General features: G+C 40.2%; 2 protein-coding genes and 1 long non-coding RNA gene across 5 annotated transcripts; 2 read left to right on the forward strand and 1 right to left on the reverse strand.

Annotated features, from left to right (window-relative positions):
* Positions 1-689: 689 nt before the first annotated feature.
* LOC146553174 (acyl-coenzyme A thioesterase 5-like) lies at positions 690-18695 on the reverse strand. Its single transcript, XM_085255884.1, has 4 exons — positions 18330-18695; positions 2144-2643; positions 1824-2026; positions 690-1745 (listed from the first exon to the last, which is right to left on the reverse strand). Exons 2-4 carry the CDS (start codon positions 2598-2600, stop codon positions 1137-1139), a joined length of 1269 nt encoding a protein of 422 aa, XP_085112010.1. The 5' UTR covers positions 2601-2643; positions 18330-18695; the 3' UTR covers positions 690-1136.
* On the forward strand, positions 2677-4295 carry LOC146553175 (uncharacterized). Its single transcript, XR_014889627.1, has 2 exons — positions 2677-3201; positions 4035-4295. It is a non-coding gene; the product is annotated as an uncharacterized LOC146553175 (long non-coding RNA).
* LOC146553176 (uncharacterized) lies at positions 6254-14191 on the forward strand. 3 transcript variants are annotated; one of them, XM_085255873.1, is made up of 20 exons: positions 6254-6340; positions 7257-7425; positions 7762-9054; positions 9154-9293; positions 9429-9633; positions 9711-9812; positions 9898-10088; positions 10170-10311; positions 10396-11046; positions 11146-11223; positions 11432-11595; positions 11696-11815; positions 11891-11938; positions 12028-12111; positions 12220-12285; positions 13357-13417; positions 13515-13565; positions 13656-13700; positions 13785-14034; positions 14154-14191. In XM_085255873.1, exons 2-16 carry the CDS (start codon positions 7257-7259, stop codon positions 13408-13410), a joined length of 3507 nt encoding a protein of 1168 aa, XP_085111999.1. In that variant the 5' UTR covers positions 6254-6340; the 3' UTR covers positions 13411-13417; positions 13515-13565; positions 13656-13700; positions 13785-14034; positions 14154-14191. The 3 variants fall into 3 exon arrangements, with proteins under 3 accessions (XP_085111999.1, XP_085111997.1, XP_085111998.1); XM_085255871.1 differs by having other exon boundaries at positions 10396-11223; XM_085255872.1 differs by lacking the exon at positions 14154-14191 and having other exon boundaries at positions 10396-11223; positions 13515-13700; positions 13785-13849; positions 13926-13964.
* Positions 18696-20366: the final 1671 nt, after the last annotated feature.

Here is a 20366-nt window from a genome sequence, read left to right on the forward strand (position 1 = left end):
GCAGGTTGGGATAGATGATGCTCTAAATTCGTTGTAGATGTGATTCTGTTTCTTTCTGTGTGGGAGCACTAGCCAGAGCACGACTGTTTATTTAGAGGCTTATACTGCCATCTTGTGGCAGTAGTGAAGACTGACAGGCTCACTTGTTTCATTCATATAGTACCATTTCACAATAGTTCATCCCAAACTATCTTATAATGGGAGGCAAAGACTGCGTAATATTAAAGAGGAAACACCAAGTTCACAATCCCCTATTAGCAGAACTTCCTTTTCTGGAGGGTCGTCTGGTAGAACAAGGACTAAGAGAGACACAGGCGTGTTCCACTGGTTTGGGAGTTCATTGAGAAACCATGAACAACAAACACAAGACCAAATTCGTTGCCTTTGAATACACGTCTATTGTAACAGTTGCAACAACAATTTTAAGGAAAAACAAAATTCAGTTAACATTAGCTTGTAAGGTAATAGGCACCAGTCTGTCTAGTTTGCTGTGTGAAGATGGGATGTGTCAGTATGCCTCAAGGTAATTTGTGAGCCACAGATGCCAGTTTATGATAAATCACAATCTTTCATTACATTAAATAATACATCAGAAATCAACACTTAAGAACATTTATTCTAGAGTTAAACGGCAGTCAATACGTCTTGTCTTTTTGGTTTTGATGAATTAATAAGTTGACTTTAGAGTGTCCAGCAGCAAAAGTAACTTTAATTTTAATAGATATTTTAATAGACATGAGACAAAGTCTGCAGCAACATCACCCTGTGACAACTGGATCGTCTCGCAACATCAAAGTACCTCAGTGTGACAGAAGGACTGAATCTACATCGTGTCAAGAATTCAGGATACGCTTTTTAAGTTTTATACAAATAAACCTTTTTCAAATTTTACCAACTTTAATGATGAAAACAGAAAACTTACAAGCATTTACATGACACTATGGAGTATTAACACAAAATTATAGCTATACCTTGAGGGTAAGGAGGATCCCGTTCTACCTGTTGTGATAAATTACAGACTTTAAATGTTTAAAATAGTGAATCATTAATCAACACATTTAACAGGTCAGACATGATTATCACAGTTTTATGGCAGTCGTGACTTTAATTTTTGTTATTCATTGTCTAGTTTGAAACTAGAACTTGGCCCTATTCTGTGCAGCATCAGAGCTCAGATGATTTCTGAGGAAATCTTGGATCTTCTTCCACATGTGGACCTCAGCTGCTGCGTGGGACTTGGGCTCACCTCCCCACAAGGCTGGCTTGCCTAAAACCCCATGGAAGCTGGAAGGGCAGTAGGGTCCATAAGGTGGCTCTAAGTAGTGTCCAGCTCCAGGGTATGACACACTCTCAAACTTCTCCTTCCCGTGACGCTTCAGTCTCTCCACCATCTCATCCACGTAAGCCTTGCTGTCCCATTGAAGGTCATCCTCAGAGGCCACAAAGAGGAAATGTCCTTTGGCTCGTTCAATGGGAATCAGGCTGCCCTTGTTCTCCTCCGCCAGAGGATTGTTTAAAACGTATTTGGTGTTGAAGGCCCCTGACTCAGTGGGAATCACTTTCTTTAAATCAAACATTAATGCAGAATGTATTTGTCTTTTCTTATAGTAGAGAGGGAAAACTATATTGGCAGAGCAGCCATTGATCCACACTGTGGCCTCAACATCTGGTAGGTAAGAAGCAACTGATAAGGCAAGATCTCCACTTTTGGAAAGGGATATTACACCAACTTTTTTACTGGAACCCTGTGGAAAAACATGTCAATGAACAGCCATCAAAGTTGTCTTCAACAACTATGAGTCTTCCAGAATAAATTAACTCACCTTAGTTAGTTTTTTTAGAAACTCGACAGCTTCTTCCAAATAATCCAGGTGGATCTCCTTAATGTTTTTGGGCAGGTCATCGTGGCCATACAGGGCAACAGTCAGAACCAAAAATCCTCTGCTGGCCAACAGAGAGGCTCTTTTCTCTGACAGACCTCCACCAAAAGTGTACAAATCTAACACAGCTGGGAAGGGACCCCTGCCTGGAATGAAACATACATGCAAAGCAAGCATATTTTTGTATGGAGCTAAAATTATGAGTAACTGTAACTAGGACATTTTCAAGTATGTACTTTTTTTCCTAAATGATGCTGACAAACCTGGAGGAGTAAACAGGACTCCTCGAATGTTCCCCTCTTTGATGGGGACCCGAATGACCCCATCTCCCATTAGAATCCTCTCATTAGTCGCCTCTGCCAGAATCCGGCCCTCACCTGCCTCCTCGTGCACTGAGAACTTTACCATGAATGGATTAAGGGCATTTATCTTCTGAAGTCTTTTATGCAAAGAGTCCGGTGTCATTGACCAAAGCAGACCCATCGGTTCAACCCCAACGTAGCTCCCACTGAGTGAGGGGTCTCTCTTCAAGTCAATCTCCCCGTTGCCATTGGCTCTGTAGGTGGCCGCAGAGCTGAACACAGTTCCCTTTTCGTCGGTTGAGCTGGCTCTCAGGGAGACCACCTGCCTCGACCTCAGCCCGGCCACCTTCACCTGAATAGGCTCATCAAACAGACACCTGGCACTCGGGAGCAGCCTCAGCCTGATTTGGGAAGCCATGTCTTCAGCAACTTTCCTTTAAGTTACACGTTTAGACTTTGCCCTATAGAAAAATAAACAAAACAGTGCTACTGCACACGTTATTTTTATTACTCTAACGGTGTGTTCACACCGAACGCGATGGACGCGAATAGAGCGTCAGGTTTACATGTAAAGTCAATGGAAAGGCGCGATGACGCGCGATTGCTGGTCCCGCGAAAATTCGGAAGCAGATTTGTGTCGCGAAAACGCCAAAACGCGTGAAACGCGCGTCAGTGTAGCGCGTCTGGCGCGTTTGACTCGCGAATAAAACCACGCGCGTGAGTTTTTGTGTTGCATTTTGTGCATACGCGCGTTTCGCGTCTACCGCTCGAGTTGGAAAAATCTGAACTCCAGCGTCAAATCGCGCCGCGACAACCAATCAGGAGCCTGGTGACGTGGCTGTTACCTAGGTCAAAGGGGCAGATCCAGCCAAAGCCTTTCATACTTCAATGGAGGGGAAGGCTAATCAATGTGGTAGCAAACAACTCGGAGCTGTACAACACCAGCTGCTTTCAGTACCGAGACAGGAATAAAAAGGACCGAGCTTGGAGGAAGATATGTGAAGAGATCGGGCAACCTGGTAGGTTCATTCATTTCTCTTTTGAAAGTTTTCACTGACCCGGGGAAGCCGCACAAAAGCTAGCAAGCCACCGCTATTTTCCCACTGACGTACAAATACCGTTCTGCTTTTATGCATGTTGTCATTTAGGAATATATTTTATTGTTTATTAATAAACAGCACACAGTGGTCCCGCTGTTCATCCGTCACTGCTTTGCTTTTTCGCTGATTTTTTATTGCACAGTACAGCATTGCATTCTGCAGCCTGATTGACAAATCTCCTGCGCTTGCCAAATTTATCACGTTTGGTTTTGATAACCATCGCGTCCAATAGAAAAAACAGCACAAAAACACCCATAACTATGAGCCTCATTCGGAAATAGACACCTGCACCGTGAGGGAAAAAGGCGCACGAAAGTGGCGGGCAGATGAAGACAAACCGCGGCATAATAATACTTTTACGTTTTGCAATCTACAAAGGTTTGCACTTTGAGAATCAATTGTGAGAACTGTGACCAGGGGCTAGTTATTCTGAGAACCCCTGCAATAAATGAGGGACCACTGTCTACTCTATGATTATTATATTCAACCTGTTAACATTTAATACTGTATTGATAGAACCAACTGATTCTGCAGCAGAGCATCCCCAGTCCCTGAGCTCCTGCTGCTGCACCCACAGATATGTACAGCAAGCACTGATACCTTTTTAGTCGGTGGGATTCCCTTGTGATCACCTTTACTAAATATCTACAACCAATCTGATTATATCCTGTTATTGTTTTTTTTTTTTCAATGTTGAAATTAAAATCTAGTAGCAGCCTTCTCATTTCTTTGTGTTTTGTGCTGTTTTACAGGCCCACAGAGGAGGACGGCTCCGAGGCAGATGAGGGACGGGTCCCAGGACGGTCCATCGGCGGTGGAGCTGGCCATCCTGGAGTCCCTGAAGAGGCCACACCAGTCTCCAATGGAGCATTTCCTCCTCAGCCTTGTTCCTGCTCTGGAGAGCAGCTGGTCCTTTTTATTCCTGTCTCTCTGTAAATTCTTATATTTTATATATTTATGTTTAATGTTTTTCTGTTTGAGACTTTTAATATTATTTCAAATAAATGTTTATAATGACTGATGTCTCAGTTCTACTACACAGCAAATGTTGGCACACAACTTGACACATGTAGAATTTATTTCATATTATACTAATGACAAAATATACTGATACAGTGGGATGCAGAAGTTTGGGCAACCTTGTTAATAGACATTATTTTCCTGTATAAATCGTTGGTTGTTACAATAAAAAATGTCAGTTAAATATCATACAGGAGACACACACAGTGATATTTGAGAAGTGAAAAGAAGTTTACTGGATTTACAGAATGTGTGCAATAATTGTTTAAACAAAATCAAGCAGGTGCATCAATTTGGGCACCACAAAAAAGAAATGAAATGAATATTTAGTGTATATCAATGTGTGTGTCTCCTATATGATATATGGGGTGCCTTTGTCTGGACGTGCTTCCCATCCAGAGCTGCACAGCACAGAGGGAAGTTCCAGCGCTCCTGGAATCCCTCTGTGATGGACCGCCAGTCTCCAGGTGAAGGCACAGCCATGAAGTCGTCCACTAGACAGTCCCAGATGGACGTCGCTGCCTGGGGGGTGATCTGGCTCACCGTGGACACACCGACTCTGAAACTGAACGCGATGGTCCTGAAGGAGTCCCCGGTGACAAGGAACCTGGACAAAATTGTTCAAAATCAGTATTATGTGTACTGCAGTTACAAAATACATTATTCAAATTCCAAAATACTTTTGTGATGTCAGATATAAATCACAAAACTTAAATCTTACATAAAACATTTTGTAATTATAAGGATAATTACAAAATGTATATTAGATAATATCTAAAACAGTTGTGTTTTGTTTTAACTTTAACATATCATAATTTGATTGGTAGCAACTTTCACAACTACAGTGAGCCAATCACTCATAATTCCTAAACATGTCAATCAGGTAGGAATGAAGTAAGACATTAACAGAAATAAAGAGTTGTATGTTGACATGTAGCCCTTTCCTTGCTTAAATCATTAATATTTTTGAAAAATTAATCTGTGATAAGACAGCTTATCAAGATAGAACCATGTAACTAAAGATGAACCAAACTGTTCAGTTTTATCTAACTCTGTTTTAATAAAGGCTGTGACCCCTGCTATAGAGTCTGACAGCTGCAGGGATTATATACAAATATTCAACTATCCCAGAATTAAACCAGGTCTAAATAAAAAGGAGTGAGTATCACTACAAGGTTAACTCAGTGGTCCTAATGCTACAGTTTGATATCAGCAAACACCGAGCGCATACATTGATAGGACACCACAGCCATGCTATCATGCAAACACTGATAACAGCATAAATCGAATTAAATCGGGACTTGATGAGACCTTCTGAGTATCACTAGAAATATTATAAAGAGTCGTCTCTGTACCACAGTTTGCTTTCAGTAAACACCGACAGCATTCACTGTTAGCATAGCACATCCATGTTAGCAGTGTATAACTGGATGGATTAGCATATTAGCACAGATATCAATAAAGGACTACCGTATTAAATAGTTTTACTAACCTCAGGCAGACGGACAGGCGCTCTGCAGGTGGGATTGAGCGCCTGTAGTTGGTGTCTAGGCGGGCGATGCTGGGACCGACGAGGGAAAGTAGGTCCTCAAACTGGCCGAGTGAATGACAGTGATAGCGCTGGAATCGGCCGTCATCCAGGCGCAGCTCCTGGAGCAAGTGGTGAAACTCACCAAACTGCTCATGCCTCTGGAGGACCTGATGGACCCAGGTACGGCGAGGACGTCTTTTGCTCTCCACAGTACATAGAGAAGGGAGACTCTCTCTTCAAGCGCTAGCTCGATAGCTGCCATCTTGCAAAGATACCGGTCTGGCACAACTCCCTCCCACATTCCTCCCACATTTCCGGTTCACGCGCGTCAAAATTTTGGAGAAGGGTCTGGCTGCAGCCACTGTGGAGCTCCACAGTAACCGGATACACGTGACCTCCACACTAACCGGAAACACGTGACCTACACAGTAGCCGGAAACACGTGACCTCCACAGTAGCCGTAAACACGCATGGAAACCGTGGAAGTTTTGCAAGTTGATCGCAAAGGTTGGTTAAGTCTTTCTTAAATAAGTTTGCCGTTAGTGATTTCATAATTCTAGGAATCGTCTAGTTTTCTTACAATGATCATGTTGCCACTTTTTTTGCGTTACAACAACATTCCTCCTTATTTTAATGTTTTTTCATCGTGCTCCATGGCAGAGAAACGCACAGATATGCTTTTTCCTGGGCCTGGTTTCAGTAAGAGAGCTGGATTAACTTCTTCTGTGGGCGAGAAGAAGCAAAAACCACATTTTGCATTAGAGTATGATTTATTGTTGGCGTCAGAGATGCGAAATAATGAATACTTCAATACTGTACTTAAGTAGAATTTTCTGGTATCTTTACTTTACTGCTGTACTTTTTTGTGCCTACTGTATACTTCTTTATACTTCTACTTCTCACATTTTAGCACGCGTATCTGTACTTTGTAATGCGTACATTTGTAAATCAGCCCCCTGCACGCGTGCTTTGGACGCAAGATTACTTCAAAATTTTGTACATAAATTATATTTTAGACCCTGTACTTCTTACTTCGACTTAACTAAAAAGTTGAGTCAGTGCTTTTTAAACAGAGGTATCTAAACTGTAGTAAGGAACGTGTGTACTTGTGACACCTTTGGTTAGCGTCAACACTGTAAATTTCGTTACAAACAGATTTATATATTTATCAATACTTCTATTTGTCATTCTTTTCTGTACAGCTGTTTTATTGGCCAGATTTTAGTTAGCCCCTGTTCAATTGACTGTTACATGTCAATAGAAACATGTCTCACAAGTTAAAGTGTCTTGTAATATATTTGTGGGGTTTTTTTCAAGGATTTTCTTCCCAAATCTATTACATGCCAACTGTAAATTGTTATTTCTGCTAAAACCTTAACTTAAATGTGTATATGGTGTTTATCTGTTTCTCTCTCTGTTTTAGATGCACTTATCAATCTGGAATTCGGGCTTGAAGCCGGAATTGCAGGAATGCAACACGTGTTGCAGAGGACTTTTTCACTGCCCTCTGTGCCCCACTTTCAGCCCTGCTGTCAGGGCAAAGATTGAGGAGCATCTCAGTGTGCATATAAAAAATGCTTTGCCTTTCAAAGGTATGTTTGTATTAAATATACTTTATAGTTATAAATATGCACTTTTTTAAGCACTTCTGCAGTATCTTTGTTGACTTAAAAGTTGCTGTTGATATTGTACAGTTCAGTGCATTCATCTGCAACAAAAATAGTGTTTTTATAAAATATATTTTTATTTACTTTTCACCACTTTTCTTGACATAACATTTGTGATCCATACCATTTAACTTTCATTATTGAGGTTGGCTTGGATGTTTTTGTTAACATGTACAATCTGATTGTTAGACAAATTGATTGCATTCTATACAACTACATTTAAATTACATCTGTTTGTTTGTTTGTTTTTTTCTCTTACAGATAAAATGATATGCCGGTGCAGGCTGCCTTGTAGGACAACAGGACACTTTCACTGCCCTGTCTGTAATCTTACAATCATACGGCGTGGGGATATGGCAAGGCATTTATTGTCTTGTCAGCATTCTTCAATACCAAGTCAGCCACCACTATCAGGACTGCTCCCCGCTGAACTCTCCGAGGAGCCCCGTATTCCTCCGGCAGTACTCTTCGAGGAGCCCCGTCTCCCCCCCAAGGTTTTGTCTTTGGGATCGGAACCATTTTCTGACTCTTTGTTAGAACATTCATATGCTCTACCCTCTGCGTTCAATAAAACTGCAGCTGATGGAAAGTCCATGAATTTGACATGCCCTCACTGTGGCCTTACTCTTCGTACCAAAAACTACAAGGCTCACATGATGAGGAAGCACTCCAACCAATCAATAGATGTTTGCCTGGCCAGTCATCTGCAGTGTGTTTGTGTAGATGAAACTACAGGGTTATTTGCTGTGCAGAGAACTGGCCATGGGTTTTCTGTGCCAGTTCACGGTCAGAGGAAAACATGGGGGGTGTCTCACAATATCAGATGTGAGCTGGAGGAATGTCAGCAATACCAGTTGCTGGCCCAGCGGAGCGGACTAGGCTTCAGTTTATGTGAGCACCTTCGCTCACTAGATTACTGCCGAGAAACTGTAAAGGAGGTTTTTCTTCAAGAGCACATCGTGATGGAAATGGTGGACCTTAAATTTTTTGGAGAGGCCAAAGCTGCTACATGCATAAAGAGACAGAAAGCTGCCCAGATGGCACATGCTCCACTTTGTGTGAGGGTGGATTTTGGTGGATCCTCAACACAGATCTGTTTGTCTGTATTTGAGCCGGAAATACACAGTTTCTGCCGTCTTGGCAGAATATTTGTGACTTACAATGCTCTGAGGAACACCTGGCATTGTGCTTGTGCAAAGCCTCGAATATCATGTCCTCATAAAAACATAGCTAAATGGCATCTCTTCCAGACACAGAGAGACATCTTCAAATCAACTGTACCACTATCATCAGGCACCCCATCACAGATGACTCAGGAGAGTTCTTCCTTTGAGGACAATGCTGCCGTCGAAAGGAGTATACGCTATATTTTTAAAGAGAAAAAAATACCTGGATCTCTTCCAGAAAATGTCATCTCACAGAAAATGGATCATCAGAAACAGCTCTTTCCATGTGAAACGTTGTGCCAGGTGTGCCCAGAGCACCCAAAACTTGATGAGGCTGTTCTAGTTACCAATAAAGCGAGGATTGTCAGCATGATGGGAGTGATTGAGAGTAAGTTTTAATGAATAAGATTAAACATCAGTGTGAAATAATTAGTTATAATTGTTCCTATACTAATGTTTTGACATTAATGTGATTTGTCTTTAACAGATGTTTCAACACACCATAGATCGTGTCCTCGGTGCCACATGGTCTACAGGTACCAGGAGTGGACAGATGGGCTTCACAACTTTGACAACCATGTTGTTTTGTCTCTTGAACTTTGCCTTTTTTTGAGAGAAAATCTGCAGGTGAGGATCACAAAAATAAAATATACTCATCTGAAGATTGCTTTAAAAATGTGTTTGTGTCATTATGATATTTTGGTGACCAAATTTAAATATCTGTGTAATCATAGTCTTCTTCACCCTTTTGTCATATTACAGAACCATGTATCTGCTTCAAGGGTCATTGACTCATTGGAGGGCTTAAGAAGAGTGAAGTTTCCTTCTCGGGATACCATTTTTCATGCTTATTGCCATTTTGAGGCTTTGACTGACGCAGAATACATGTACTCCTGCATAAACTGTGGGTTTCACCCCCCTGTGGTAGTTATGGACTTACACAGAAAAGGGGTGTTCAAGTTAGCAGGTAAGTTTAATGTACATTTGTGTATATATTTCATTGTGTACATTATGTGCATGTTTTCATGAGTCAATTTATTATAGTGAGTGACCTCAAAGCCCCGGAAGACTTCAATGGTGAACATGACATTGAAGGTTTTTGGAACTCTATTCACCTGGAAATGATAAGCCGTGGTTTTTTTCCAAGTGAGTGATGGCAAAAACTTTTTGAAAGTCATTCAGTGTTTTAAAGTAATTTAGATTGTAATTAAAAACATGCCATTTTCTGTAGGCGGTGTGAAGAATCCATTTTCCGTTCCACCAAGTTACACGCACTGGGCACCATGGATCGGGAGTGAAACTCGAACAAGTGACATTGTGCTTAACACAGAGTTTAAAAAAGTAGGAACAAGCTCTTCACATGAAGCAAAGCTTAGCAGTGTCACAGAAGACCGTCTGTTGGATGAACTTGCCAAACAAAAGGTAACATTGCTTTGAAGTTTTCAGAATATGACATAAAGTTCTGGGGTTGTTCCATTTACAGTTTTCCCTAATTGCTGTCAGGTTGGAGTGGTAAGAAAATTGTGTAAAGCATGCAACATCGACTCCAAAGGCTCCCGCTTTGATCTCATCACCAGACTGAGGGAGAAGATGAAGAGCAGGCACACATATGATAAGGTCTTTCAAAGCATATGGGGTGCCTCTGGTAAGCATCACTTAGCGATTATTAGAAGTAGCATTAAAAAATGTAATTACAATTACAAACAACTTTTTAAATCTTTGCTTGCAGGAGGATGGTCTGTAATACTATGTCCACATGGCATTGTATACAGTGTTAAATTTAATCTTCGTGCTGAAAGTCCCCGGGATTTTGCTGACCTTCTCCTGTCCTGGAAGCACATGCCAAACGTCTGTGTTTACGATTTTGCGAGGGGTTTGGCAGCACACACCAATTTGCGGGTTCCTGATAAACTGCCATTTCATCCACATGAAGGTCGACTTGCTGAGCCCACTGAGGAAAATGTCAAGGCTGCACAGGATGGAAGCCTGAAAGTGAATCTTCCATGGCTACATGAAAGGATGGATAGTGTAAATGAAAATCCTCATCCTGTCACTGGATCATCTGACCATTATGTCCTGTATGACAGATTTCATGAGGGAAATACAAAAGATCCCAAGGACATATTACGCAGAATTCAACTTGTCCCGGAGCTGAAAGGCTGGCTGAACAGTCAAGTTGTTGAACAGTTCTTTGCAAACATGAGGAAAAGCAATTACTTTTTAAGTAATATGAGTCCATCCACACATGTGTTTCTGATGAGAAATATAAATCATCATTATAACACTGTCACCAACAAGAAACTTCTGGAGAGGCAGCTAAGACATGGTCGACTTGGAAAGATCAATATCTCATTGTCGGCACTGGGTCAAGCTGTCGTAGGTAAGTACATGCATTGTGTCATGACCAGAACGCTACCATTGTTTACATGTTATATTTGTTCCTATCTGTGTGTGTATATTCTTTTCTTTGTGTACCTAGCCCCACAGGTGTGCAATAAACCCAGAGAAATCACAGAAACGGTGTTGAACCCAGCACCTTCAACGTCTGGTGACACTGGTAAAATTTCTTATTTTGAATAGTGATTGACATATGTACGTGAAATAATAATCTTGCATTCATTATCTTGTTGTAGTTGATGGCTCATAAAAGAATTTGTTACATGCTGTTTAAAATGAATTTCCTTCTATAGATAGTGCTTATTTTTCTTGCATTTAATATGCATTCTATGTAGTGTTTTGTCTGAAACCTGTTAAAATCCCTATAGAACCTCAGAAAAGAGTTGACAACAAGAAAGCCAATCGAAGGTCAACAGATGCAACTTTTCCTGACCCGTGTGGACCACCGTGCGAAGCTCTGACAAAGCCTGAGAACATTTTGGCCAGCCGTTCATCATGGTGTTTTGTACCGCACCCTGGCCAACAACAGCTTGTATGTTAAAGTTTTCAGATGTCGCAAAGTGCAACTTTTAGTGCTTATCTGATTTTGTCATCCACAGTCTATGACACCTATCTGTTTTTTTTTTTTTTAGCTCAACTATGTTCTGGACATCAGCAGACCCAAAGATGAGCTGATTGTTGAAACGTCTTCTGGATGCCTCACGCGGTCAGATTTTTGGACACTGGGTTTAAACAAAGAAATGGAATCGACTGTAAGTATTTTTTTTCTACGAATATGAAAAAATAAAGTGTACATTCATTGTTATCATGATTTTTTTCTGTTTCAGATTGGAAATGGCTGTTTTGAGCTTATCACTAAAATTGTTCAGTCAAAGGTACTGTATGTTGTATATGATGATTGTCAAGCTTTAATTTAAAGAGCTGTTGTTTTAAATGTTTTTTTGTTTTTTTTTTTACATTCTAGGGGATAAGCATTTACATCGAAAATCTGTATGTCACCCGGACTTGGCTTGCACCCTATGGCTGTGATCCATTGCGGTCCTTTCCTGTAAGTGTACCGTCCTTTAAAGAAACAAGCAAGTAATCCAAATGATTTTTTTTATAACTTTGGTGCGAGTTCATATACAGGATACTTAAAAATACAATTCTGTTTCAGACTGATGCTCAGAGGATGGACATCATAGTTCTCCCTCTCTGGACACCTGGTCATTTCCAGTTGTGTGTAAGTCTTGTTTTTTGACACGTACAAACTGTTAGAATTTTGCTATGTGTCTGAGATGTATTCAAGCTTTTATGACGCAGTTTCAAAAGTCTTTGACTGTGATCGCTTGCAATGACATTGTTTTCAGGTTTGAAGTCATGGCTAACTGTCTTTTAGGTACTGAAGCCACCTAAAAGAGAAATCCTCTTTCTTGACCCATTATACACCAAGGCAGGATTTGGTGGCCAACAATATGTTTCACTTTTGAGGTCACATTTTTATAAGCATTTTTGGTTTGTTCCGGAGTTTTCAGGAACCTGTTCAGTGTTCCAGGTTAAGTGCATCCCAGATCATGTTCTGCTGATCTTGAGTGTTCACACATACAGTACACTCACATGCTTTTTCTATAAACTATATCAGCAAGTTTCTGTGTGGAGTTTGCATGTTCTCCCCATGTTTGCGTGAGTTCCCTCCGGGTACTCCGGCTTCCTCCCACCGTCTAAAGACATGCAGCTTGTGGGGATAGGTTAATTGGATAATCCAAATTGCCACTAGGTGTGAATGTGGGAGTGAATGTGAGTGTGAATGGTTGTCTGTCCCTGTGTGTTAGCCCTGCGACAGACTGGCGACCTGTCCAGTCTGTCGCCCTATGACAGCTGGGATAGGCTCCAGCGCCCCCCGTGACCCTGAAAAGGATAAGCGGAAGCGAATGGATGGATGGATGGATGGATGGATATATCAGCATGATGCTTCAACATTTTATTCTCATCTTCAAATTATGATCAAGTCAGTGATACTGTCTGTAGATGAGTTTCAGACATAAATTGGGTCTTCCAGTGTTCTATTTTAACATAAAACACCATTAAAAATTATTTTATAAAATATGCCAACATTAACTTAAAGCTGTAAATGCTTTATTTTGACCAACTGTGAGCATGTGACTGTACTTTTTCATTTTGTTATGCTGTTTTTTTGAGGTCGTGTTCCTAAGGCCTGTAGTTACAGTTGGTGCTATTAGCAATAAACATTTCACACCCATCATGATCATCATCTGTTAACTTGTGAATGTAACTGTTTTTTTTAAAAAAAAAGGAATCTTGCAGTGAAGATCATTCCCGGGCAGTGGTCAGAAAAAAAGAGCTGTGACTTGAAGGTATGTGCTAGTTTAAGTGTATGGTGAATAATATGAATTACACTAGTCTTCTTTTAAGGGATTTTATTAAAGAGCCTTTATTTTCAATGTAATACAGGGTTTTCCAAGCCAAGACTATGGAGTTGACTGTGGGATCTTCATGCTGATGGTAATTTGTCTCTTCTCTTCTTGAGATTCATACAGAAGCTAATTTAAGCTTCTAAAGAAAAATGACATTTTTATTTTTTCTTACAAATAGTCTGCTCTGTACGTGGCACTGGATGCTTCATTTGACTATACTATAGTAAGTATTCTATTTACTTTCACAGCAATGGAGTCTTGAATCTTTTGAAAGTTGTTAAATATGTTTCATATTAATATTTTACAGTCAGACATGCCCTACTTGCGTAAATGGTGGTGCTTGCTGTTGATGGAGAACTTTGATCTCAGGAGGTATTTATACTTTGACTTCTGTTCTATGTTGTGTCAAAGTTTACACACCTTAACAATATCAACATTTTCTGTTAAGCTCTGGCAAGCTATTTGCACACTGGAGAGAGGAAGCCAAAGCTGTGCTTGAAGGACAACACGTGCCCATTTTCAGAGTGAAAAAGCGCAAGTTACAGGAAGTCAGTCAGGTCAGTAATCACTTTAAACAGTAGTGTAATTACATGTTTAGTGACATTTGAATAACTGTTAAAAAACTGTTCTGCAGCAGAGAAATAACTATGTTTTTATCCCCATTTGCCTGACACAGGAGCCAGCAGTTGTTGCAGATCTGCGTCCTGCTGTGCAGTGGGTTGTCCAAAATAAGGCACTTTTCCGTGGACACGTAACAATGCCCAAATATGTGTCCTTAAATCAAGGAGACCAGCAGAGGGTCTTAAGAGACATGTCAGAGGAAGAAGACACTGGAGCAAGGGACTTGTTCCTCTTTGTTTTTCAGTTTGCAGAGGACATGGAGCTCTTTTTGAATGCATGTGCTGATGAGCAGGGGCTAAGGGTCAGTGCTATGTTTGACATGTGATGGACAAATGAAGGCACTGGCTGTGTTTGTTTGTTTGTTTGTTTAATATGTTGTTGTTGTTGTTGTTTTTGCGTAGTACAAAATTCCTATTAAACTTATTTCAAAATGTTGTTCACTTGATTCTGTGTCCATACTTATAATAAAGGATTACAGTGTAACAGCATTAAATGTAAAAGCATTTTTTTTAAACTTGTAATTTCAAAATAAAAAGCTTATTGTTGATATTAACAGTAAATAATTGTAAACAATAATATTTTCATACATTTTAAAAATTAACACTCTGGGCTCTATCCTGGCCATTTGTGGACACTTCACTTATTCTTTTTTTTGACTACTGCACTGCAGTGGAATGACACGGGTTTGATCTTAAGGATCTAATAGTTGTGTGTGTTGTGCATGACATTGCCACACAAATATCTATTTGCAAGATAGAGTAGAATAAATTATGACGCATGAAATATTACATAGGCTGCAGTGAATTTCTGTTGATACAGACTATTGAGCTTTGAGTTTCCCAGTCAAACTTAGCTTTGAAGCACCTGCTAACAACACTTTTACTCTTTTACATTTCATAACAAGACACCATAGCCAAAATATTAACAAAATATATATTATTAAAAAATTCAAAGCTGCAGCACATACAGCAACAAACATCGTTAGTAAATGTGTCCTGGAGTTTATGCAGGTGCAGAAAGTGCTGCTGCTGTAAGTCAGCCTAACAGCTTCCAGATCACTTATTTTTCTGGAAAGATGGTAGGAAGGGCATCACTGCTCATTTCTACAGAATCACAGATCTTGGAATGCAATCCCTTTGTACCATGAAACCACTTCGCAGTACTAGGAGTCCACTAAAACCTATAACGAGAGTGATCCTGGAAGAAATGGGGCACACACTAGTGACCTCAACAATTGCAAGACAGCCTTTTCCCCGATGCTCAGATGGGGAAAAAAAGGAAGTTTCATGAAAACATTAGGACTTTATCACCGTTTTATCTGAAAAGTTAATGGTAATATATAACCTAACTGGCTATAAAGAGTAAAAAATTTAGATACAATTTTGATTTTGATGAAAAGGACTGGTGCTATTTTAAAGAGTCACGTCGGTAAAAGTAGATAAATGTTTTAAGAAATCTACATTTTATAGCATTTTGTGAACATACACAAAAAGTGGCCATTTTTGGCAACAAACAAGCTGAAAGAGTTTTATATTTTTGGTTCTCCTTGAACAAAAATAATAGTGAATAATAATCAATGTTGATATTAATCAATTAGATGTCCCAGACTCTACTATTAATAATACAGCAGCCCCTCGTTTATCGCTGGTGTTACGTTCTAAAAATAACCCGCGGTAGGTGAAATCCATAGCCAAATTTATTTTTTACAATTATTACAGATGTTAAGACTGTAAAACCACTCACTACATGCTTTATACACTTTTCTCAGACAGGCATGAACATTTTCACACTTTTCTCTTTTGTTTAAACACTGTTAGAGTTCAAACCTTCGTAGAAACACAAGTCCAGTATTATGGAATGAAAACAAAAGGTGCATTTGAGGGTGCAAAACGTTTCGTCGGCATTGTTGTGTTTGTTTGGGAGAAAACTTCCAAACATACAGTACAGCACTTCAGAGTTACACTGCTAGCGATCGAAGATTTATGTAAATTCGACAAGCTAAACGCATTCTGTACTGTACAGCAGGAGTCCCCAACCTTTTTGCACCACAGACCACTTTAATGTCAGACAATATTTTCAGGGAACGACCTTTAAGGTGTCGCGGAGAAATACAACAAAAGAATTAAAAAAAGAAACTGTGGTATTTTGTAAATATAATGATAAACGTGACTTGAGCTGTGCGCCAACAACAATGACAGAGACATCCTCCTCTCTGCTTCTTAGCGCTCTCTGGTCGCTATGGTAACGCGTAAATAGTTCTTTCAAAATAAGACACACAACTACAACCATACATTTCACACCGGAGGATCAACTCTCGCGGAACGGTACCAAAAGACTCACGGACCTGGACCGGTCCGTGGGCCTATTAGGGACCGCTCCTGTACAGGAGACACTGGACTAGATTGATTGACAATGGTCTACAGCAATCAGAACGCACAACGCGATGTACTGTAAAAAAAATAAATAAATCAGCGAAACAGCAAGTGTCACTTTTGGCCACGAACAATTTAGGGGATGGTGAATTTTTTTGAACAAACCCAGAGTGTTAAAACCCCCCACTTAAAACCATTTTTATTTCTCAGCAGCATCAATAGTGACAAAAACGCAATTTAGTTTTCGCTGTCAAAGTAGATTTAACCGAAGTTACGTGTTTACGGCTAGTGTGGAGGTCACGTGTTTCCGGTTAATGTGGAGGTCACGTGTTTCCGGTTAGTGTGGAGGTCACGTGTTTCCGGTTAGTGTGGAGGTCACGTGTTTCCGGTTACTGTGGAGCTCCACAGTGGCTGCAGCCAGGTGCTCTTGAAATTTTGACGCGCGATGGATTTTTCTTGGACACGCGTTGAGACGCGAATGTACACGCGTCAAATTAGGGGCGTTTGGGGCGTTTTATTCGCGTCCATCGCGTTCGGTGTGAACACAGAGGTGCTGTGAACTTTAGCCTTTTAGAGTACACACTGGCCTTGTGGTAAAGTTAAAGAGTCCTATTGTATTTCACTCCAACTCTAGCATCCAAAGTGGATGTAAACGACGATGTGATATACGTCTTCCAGCTTTGTTTGGCTCAACAGAACTGTCAAGTTTCAAGGGTCCTGTGCGCTTTTATTTTGATGCCTTCCTTCCTACTTCCCTAACCCTCTCAGACCTGCAGTAACAGAACTACAGAAGCATTAGCGCTAGCTAAAAATCTTTTCTTCCCCCCACCAAGGGTAAAAGAGCAGGAAATATTTTTACATTTCTGTAAAAGCCTGAAGCCTCACCACCTAGACTTTTGTCGAGGATCAAGGGAAGACAGAGTACAAGAAAAGCTTCGTAAAGACTTTGGCTTCACTAACTAGTACATTTAAGCATTATACATACGACTTAAGCCTGAAAACAAAAGCTTTACCTGACGCTTAACCCTCCAAATGTGGAGGCATACACTCACGAAATCTCCCACCACTACTGGCAAACGAGCAAAAAGTGTGCAGAGAGCCACGACAAACTCGAGCGCTTATCAAAACAGGAAGTTATCACTAATCCCTTCACAATAAGAGCCTGAACTGCAAACAAACGCAGAGCTGCTCGGTACCGATTATAGCCCCCCAACCCCCCTTCCCCTCTCTCTCTTCCTCTCCACTGCATGGCTTTGGAAAATGTGAATGCGTGCACAAAATTCAGACTTTTAATTGTATTTTCTTAAGTTTTAAAGCTTTATCTGCAATCATACTACATCAAAGTAATTAAGTAATAGAAAAACAACTAAATTAAAACTGAACAGTTAAACAAAAAATTCAATGTTTTTCATTGTCTACAGTACCTTAGAAATTTCAGTATGTGTTTTTTTATGTAGAAAAAAGGAAACTGCTTGAAGATAATAATAATAATGATGGATTGGATTTATGTAGCGCTTTTCAAGGCACCCAATGCCACTATTCATTCACTCTCGCATTCTCACTGGTGGAGGCAAGCTACGGTTGTAGCCAGCCACAGCTGCCCTGGGGCAGACTGACAGAAGCGAGGCCGCCTACTGGTGTTGGCCCCTCTGGCCAACACCACAGATACGCTTCCCAACCCCCTGAGCCACGGTCGCCGTAATAACAACCTTTTGTTTAATAAATGCTGAAAAGCCTGGGAAATCGCACATTGACTACAATGAGACTACAATATGACTACAATAAGATTATAACACAGTATCCAACATCAGGATTTAAGGGCAGAACCAGAAATAGAAGAAAATTTTAGAAGTACTTACAAGAAGCATTAACAGAAGCTTGCCGGAAAATAAACAAAAAGTTGTTGGAGAGTCCAGGGCTTTTTCCAGAAACCACGTTAAGAAAAGATGCGGAATTTGTTAATCGTGAGATGAGGGAAATTCCACGTTTTGTGTTATACATAGAGGGCTACCTAAATGGCTGGCAGGTTTTCTTCAACACACCTTAAGTTTTTGTTTGACTCCTCCCCTCATGCTGCATCTGTCTGAAACTGTTCCTCATTTCCACATTTATGTAATCATCAAAGCACATAGTGATTTGAAAATTGCAGCTTTTCTGGTATTAAGAGATGACCACCTTACTACTTAGTAACATATTCAATAGAACATGTTGGATTTGTTGGAGGTAGTTACCAGTATGTCAGGTTTTGTTCCCGGCTTCCTGTTTAATTCGTCTTCTTGCCAAAGTTACTTTGAGGTGACTAGCTTTGTTGAGTTTTATGGTCAGTTATAATATTTTTATATATATATATATATTTTTATAAAACAGGCCCTGGGACAAAGGGGGTAAGGTCAAGAACTGGTCCAGGATCACACAACAAACACTCAATAATAGATCACAGATAAAAGACCACCCCCACAGGACTACTGGTAGTGGCCATGTCCTTTCCCCAACATATATATTCATTTCACCTAGTAATAACCTCCAACAGGTGCTCTCCAGGTACTCTATCTTCCTCCCACAGCGAAGCAACATGAAGTTTGGGATAGATGGTGCTCTAAATTGGTTGTAGATGTGATTCTGTGTCTTTTTGTGCTTTAATATCAGGAATTATTTTGTCTAATTAAATATTGACTGGCAGCTTTTCTGGGGTGTACCCTGCCTCTCTCTAAATGTCGGACAGGATAGGCTCCAGCCCCCTTAATTATTGGGTAAGTGTTAAGTGAATTGGATAAGTGGTTAAGAAAAATTTAGGGATATTTTGGCTGGGGATCGTAAGCATATTTATAAACTGAAGGAGTAAGTTTAATATTAATAATATAAATGTACTACATTTGACAGATGTACAGATAAGAGCTAGAAGCTCCATTAACAGAAAAAGAATTAACCATGTAATATTTCTTATACCAAACAATATAGTGCCAGGGCTGGATGGCTTCCCGGCTGAGTTCTATAAGCTTTTCTGGGATATGCTCAGCCCAATATATTTAAAATGTATCCAAGGAATAAAACAAACTGGTATTATTCCCTGTGATTTAAACACAGCTGCTATCACAGTTCTTCTTAAACCTTGCAGGGATCCCACTGTCACATGTAGTTATTGATCACTCTCACTAATTAATACAGATATGAAAATTATAACCAAGGCAGTAACAATCAGAATTGAGAAAGTCATCTCATCCATAATTCACCTGGATCAAACTGGTTTTATCAAACACAGACACTCCCCAAACAATACACCTAGACTTTTGGATTTAACGGCTTCAACAGGAAGCCGTTAGGAAAAGCTTTGTAAAGACATTTGTGCAGAGAGCCATGACAGACTGGAGTGCTTACCAAAACAAAAAGTTACCACTGATCCCTTTGGAATAAGAACCTGAGTTGCAAACAAATGCAGAGCTGCTGGATATGTTTTTTTAATAATCTCTCTTTTGAATTTAACCTTTTGGATTTAATGTCAACTTAAATACAGTTTCAGTCAGTGGCAGACCTGTAATATTTGACCTGTACTAAATGAGTATAATAGTATTTGCCAGTGTGGCAAGCACGTCCCATTTTACTTAGAGGTTAACTCTAATGGAGCCAATGTTGCTATGTGAACTTTGCTCCAGATACCATTCCTGCTATCCAGAAAGTACATCATGAAAAGCTATTCGTGTACACGCAGAACACCCAAAACAACGCTTAACAACAGTGCAATCCTCTATGCCAGGGGTCTCAAACTCGCGGCCCGCAGGACGATAGTTTTTGGCCCCCACCTTAATATGAAAATTTAATGTTAGTGCGACCCGCGAGTTTGATAATGTATTTTAATGTATGACGTATGGAGTGTTTCTTTCTTTTCTGTACCTGGCTGG

Source organism: Mchenga conophoros, linkage group LG18, assembly GCF_057382185.1.
Source record: "Mchenga conophoros isolate Kocher_MC1m ecotype Shallow Benthic linkage group LG18, M_conophoros_male_GT1.1, whole genome shotgun sequence".
Classification (NCBI taxonomy): Eukaryota; Metazoa; Chordata; class Actinopteri; order Cichliformes; family Cichlidae; genus Mchenga; species Mchenga conophoros.

Coding starts and splice junctions, on each gene's coding strand:
- LOC146553174 (XM_085255884.1), bottom strand. CDS start 2,600: ATGGCTTCCCAAATCAGGCTGAGGCTGCTCCCGAGTGCCAGGTGTCTG. Junction 2,027..2,143: donor AGTCCTGTTTACTCCTCCAG/GTTTGTCAGCAT, acceptor GTTTCATTCCAG/GCAGGGGTCCCTTCCCAGCT. Junction 1,746..1,823: donor TTCTAAAAAAACTAACTAAG/GTGAGTTAATTT, acceptor GTTTTTCCACAG/GGTTCCAGTAAAAAAGTTGG.
- LOC146553176 (XM_085255871.1), top strand. CDS start 7,257: ATGCACTTATCAATCTGGAATTCGGGCTTGAAGCCGGAATTGCAGGAA. Junction 7,426..7,761: donor AAATGCTTTGCCTTTCAAAG/GTATGTTTGTAT, acceptor TTTCTCTTACAG/ATAAAATGATATGCCGGTGC. Junction 10,312..10,395: donor AAGCATATGGGGTGCCTCTG/GTAAGCATCACT, acceptor CTTTGCTTGCAG/GAGGATGGTCTGTAATACTA.